The 4,486-nt window shown below is 42.1% G+C and overlaps 1 protein-coding gene across 1 annotated transcript; it reads right to left on the bottom strand.

Annotated features, from left to right (window-relative positions):
• Window positions 1-661: 661 nt before the first annotated feature.
• LOC113079022 (D(1) dopamine receptor-like) lies at window positions 662-4,142 on the bottom strand. Its single transcript, XM_026251202.1, has 2 exons — window positions 2,650-4,142; window positions 662-776 (listed from the first exon to the last, which is right to left on the bottom strand). The coding sequence occupies exon 1, from the start codon at window positions 4,033-4,035 to the stop codon at window positions 2,710-2,712; it is 1,326 nt and encodes a 441-aa protein (XP_026106987.1). The 5' UTR covers window positions 4,036-4,142; the 3' UTR covers window positions 662-776; window positions 2,650-2,709.
• Window positions 4,143-4,486: the final 344 nt, after the last annotated feature.

Below are 4,486 nucleotides of genomic sequence, written 5' to 3' on the forward strand. Positions count from 1 at the left end.
CTTCATCACATCATCACTTCATCACATCATCACTTCATCACTTCATCACATCATCACTTCATCACTTCATGACTTCATCACATCATCACATCATCACTTCATCACTTCATCACATCATCACTTCATCACATCATCACTTCATCACTTCATCACATCATCACATCATCACTTCATCACTTCATCACATCATCACATCATCACTTCATGACTTCATCACATCATCACTTCATCACTTCATCACATCATCACATCATCACTTCATCACTTCATCACATCATCACTTCATCACTTCATGACTTCATCACATCATCACTTCATCACTTCATCACATCATCATTTCATCATCACTTCATCATCACTTCATCACATCATCACTTCATCACATCATCACTTCATCATCACTTCATCACATCATCACTTCATCACATCATCACTTCATCACTTCATCTGTTCATCACATCATCACTTCATGACTTCATCACATCATCACATCATCACTTCATCACTTCATCACATCATCACTTCATCACATCATCACATCATCACTTCATCACATCATCACATCATCACTTCATCACATCATCACATCATCACTTCATCACTTCATCACATCAACACTTCATCACTTCATCACATCATCACTTCATCACTTCATCACTTCATCACATCATCACTTCATCACATCATCACTTCATCACTTCATCACTTCATCTGTTCATCACATCAGCGCTCTGTGAAGAGATGAGCAGGTCATCAGAGCCGCAGCGGAGACACAGCTGTGAGGAGGAAGAGAAGGAAGACTCCATAAACCAGCAGCACTGTCAGTCTACGCTTCATATCAAATATGATTTAATACATAATTGCATTAGAAATATAGTACTTTTTTCTATTTTCTTTAGTGTGGTCAGTTCATGCATAACATACTTTTGTCTACAGTTTGTGGGATTTTGTTTTGTTTTGTGTTTTCAGAAAAACTGTTATAAATAAATTATTAAAAGTATTTTAACAGTGCTTTAGGGCTTCACACTGAATTCACTGATCAAGCATCTCTGATCGAACAGATGATAACTATAGGGTTCTAGAATCCGATACTTGCTGTAAAATTTTAATTTTAATTCTGCCTTTAAATTCCTGTGTGCACATCTGTTTTTTTTTTTAGGTCCTGAAAATGGACTGTAAATATGTATCTGTCTTTGATTCATTCACAAGCACTGATTCATCCAGTAATGAACCTACATCTGGAGTGAGTCACTGAATCATTCCATTCATAAATTCCATGAATTTTTTACTTGTCTTAGATTATTTTATTTTTTTTCAGAATTGTGAGAGAATTACAACCTCCATTGTTTATCCAGAATAGTGCCGCTCTATTACACACAAACAGCTCTAAATCGAGTGCAGTTTTTACACAGCCGCCTGGTTTTTGTTCATTTTTATATTCAGCAGCAATTAAATGTTTTGCAAAAGATACAGAATAAATATGTTTGATATCTAAATGTTTGAGTTGATATTTTTAACCACTTTGGAATTGAAACTGTGAATCGATAAGAATCAGAATGTCAGCAATACTTCTGTTGTATGTTTCCTCTCAGATGTCAAACAGACGTATATTAGATGTCTTGGTACCACTTTAAAATAACTGCATGCTATTAATCATTAGTTAAGCATTAGGAAACAGTTAATTCATCATTTATAAACCATTAATAGACATTTATAAGCAGTTTATAAATACAGATATAAATGCTTTATACCTGATTTAAAAACTTATCTATAATGTATTTAATAATTGTTTTTTCATTCTTTATTAATGTTCAATTTATCATTTCTAAATTAAGTATAGCATTATTTACACACCAGTTATTAAGGAGTTGTCAGTGGTTCATAAGATCACTTAGAAATTGTAAGTAAATGATTAATAAACTATTTAAATGTGCATTCATACATCTTTTTATTCAGACATATAGTAATAGTTCCTTATAGTGTTAATAAATGGTTTATTAACATGTATTTCTACTGTAATTCAGGCTTAATTCAGGTAGTTATAAAACATATGTAGTTGTTAGTTAACTATTTTTGTGAGCTCATCTAAAGTGAGGACTATTTATGCCTTGTAAAGCTTTTACAAATGAGATTTAAAGGCTGTTAATATTTCTAATATTTCTATTTTCTGTATCACTGTGTTTGTTTCTGTTTTTTGTTTAGAAGATAACTGAGCCTTTAAATATCCTTTATAAATGCTTTACAAGGCATAACTAGTCCTCACTTTAGATGAGCTCACATAAATAGTTAACTGACCACTACTAAATGCTTTATAACTACCTGAATTTACTACATTTCTTGTGATCTTATGAATCACTGGCAACTCCTAAATAACTGGTTTGTAAATAATGCTATACTTCATTGAGAAATGATAAATTGATCATGAATAAAGTATGAAATTACACATTATAGATATGCTTTTAAATCAAGAATAAAGCATTTAAATCTGTATTTATAAACTGATTATTACTGTCTATTAATGCTTTATAAATTATGAATTATCTGTTTACTAATGCTTAATTAATGATTAATAGTGTGCCATTATTATAAAGTGTTACCGAAGATGTTTATGATTTAGACATCTCACAGATGTGATATCTGGGGACTCACCGGATTAAACGGCAGCGTGGTCATGTGACAAGAACAGCGCAACTTTCCGTGAGTTTGTGCTCAGGGGATGCCGTTCGGCGTGAACGCGTCGTCCAGGTCGTCGTCGTCGCCCCGCGACAGCTGCGAGATCCGGTCGAGCGTCTCGTCCACCACGTGCGGGATGATGTTGACGCACGCGCTCGCCGCCTCCCGGTTGTAGGACACGAGCTCGTTGCTGACGTTCAGCGTCTCCACCGGAGTCCGGCGGCGGCCGCGGCAGCGCAGCAGACTGGAGAAGCCCCTGCGGAACTCCGCGTTGAAGGCGTAGATGACGGGGTTGAGCGACGAGTTGCTCCAGCCGAACCACACGAACACGTCGAAGGTGGTGTCGCTGACGCACGGCTCGCGGTGGCAGAACGGAACCACGCAGTTGAGCACGAAGAACGGCAGCCAGCAGCACACGAATACACCCATGATAACGGACAGCGTCTTCAGGACTTTGGTCTCGCGCTGGAACGAGGTCTTCAGGCTCCGGTGGAGGCTCCGATCGGACCGACGGCTCTGCGCGTGCTCGGCCGCGCGCTCCAACGACGCGATTCTCCGGATCTGGACATGCGCGATCCGGTAGATGCGCGTGTAGGTGACGATCATTATCGCCACGGGAATGTAGAAGCTGACGAGGGACGAGGAGATGGCGTACTCTCGGCTCAGACTCGAGTCGCAGCTGTCCGCGTCGGACGCGTTGGGCTCCGCGGCGGCCTTGTGCCAGTCCAGCTGCACCGGGATGAACGAGATGAGCACCGATAGAGTCCACGCCGCGCCGATCATCACGAAGGCCACGCGCGGGGTCATCTTGCGCTCGTAGCGGAACGGGCTGCTGATGGCCCAGTAGCGGTCCACGCTGATCACGCACAGGTTCAGGATGGACGCGGTGGAGCACATGATGTCAAACGCCACCCAGATGTCGCAGAACGCGCCGAACGGCCAGAAACCGGCCACCTCCGCCGTTGCCTTCCACGGCATCACGAGCACGGCCACCAGCAGGTCCGACACGGCCAGCGACGCGATGAAGACGTGCGTAACTTTGGCGCGCAGGTGACGGAAGCGCAGCACGGTGGCGCACACCAGAGCGTTCCCGAGCAGCGTCCAGAGGATCAGCGCGCACAGCAGGCAGCCGGTCAGCGCGCGCGTCAGCGTCTCCCGCGGCTCGGTTCGGTCGCGCATGTTGGGTCCCGGGGCACTCACGTGGCGCCATCGGGTGCGTGCGATCGCGCCGGCTCCGGTATCGAGGCGCGCCGCATGACCGAGGAGCGAATCATACACCGAGAGAATCCGATGGACTCCAGGCGATCCGGTGTTTGCGCACGGCGACCGTCTGAACTCTCTGAGCGCGAGGGAACTGTGCATGGCTATTTTCAGCGAGGAGAGAGAGAGACAGAGAGAGACAGAGAGAGAGAGAGAGAGAGAGAGAGAGAGAGAGAGAGAAAACACTCACTCTGTCCTGATCTGATGTTTCCAGCACATGTAGATTATTTTATACCATATTACTCTATTATATTACTTAGATGTATTTTGCCTCTGTAAATCTAATACTTTATCTAATTTTATTTTATTTCTTACTGATACACTTATACACACTAATTCATATTAAATTGCATGCTTAATAGGCTACTTTTTATTTATTTGTATTATTACTATTTTTCTTTGTTAATACATATCTGCACTATTTGTAAGCGGCCCAGCTGCAACTGGTTTTGCAATATTATCAATTTACAGTTTTGGTCATGCCAATAAAGTTCACCTCAATAGATTCAGTCTGGATATGCTCTGAATGAATACAAGGAACCGCTGAATATTA

The sequence above is a fragment of the Carassius auratus genome, unplaced genomic scaffold (assembly GCF_003368295.1).
Source record: "Carassius auratus strain Wakin unplaced genomic scaffold, ASM336829v1 scaf_tig00026988, whole genome shotgun sequence".
NCBI lineage: Eukaryota > Metazoa > Chordata > Actinopteri > Cypriniformes > Cyprinidae > Carassius > Carassius auratus.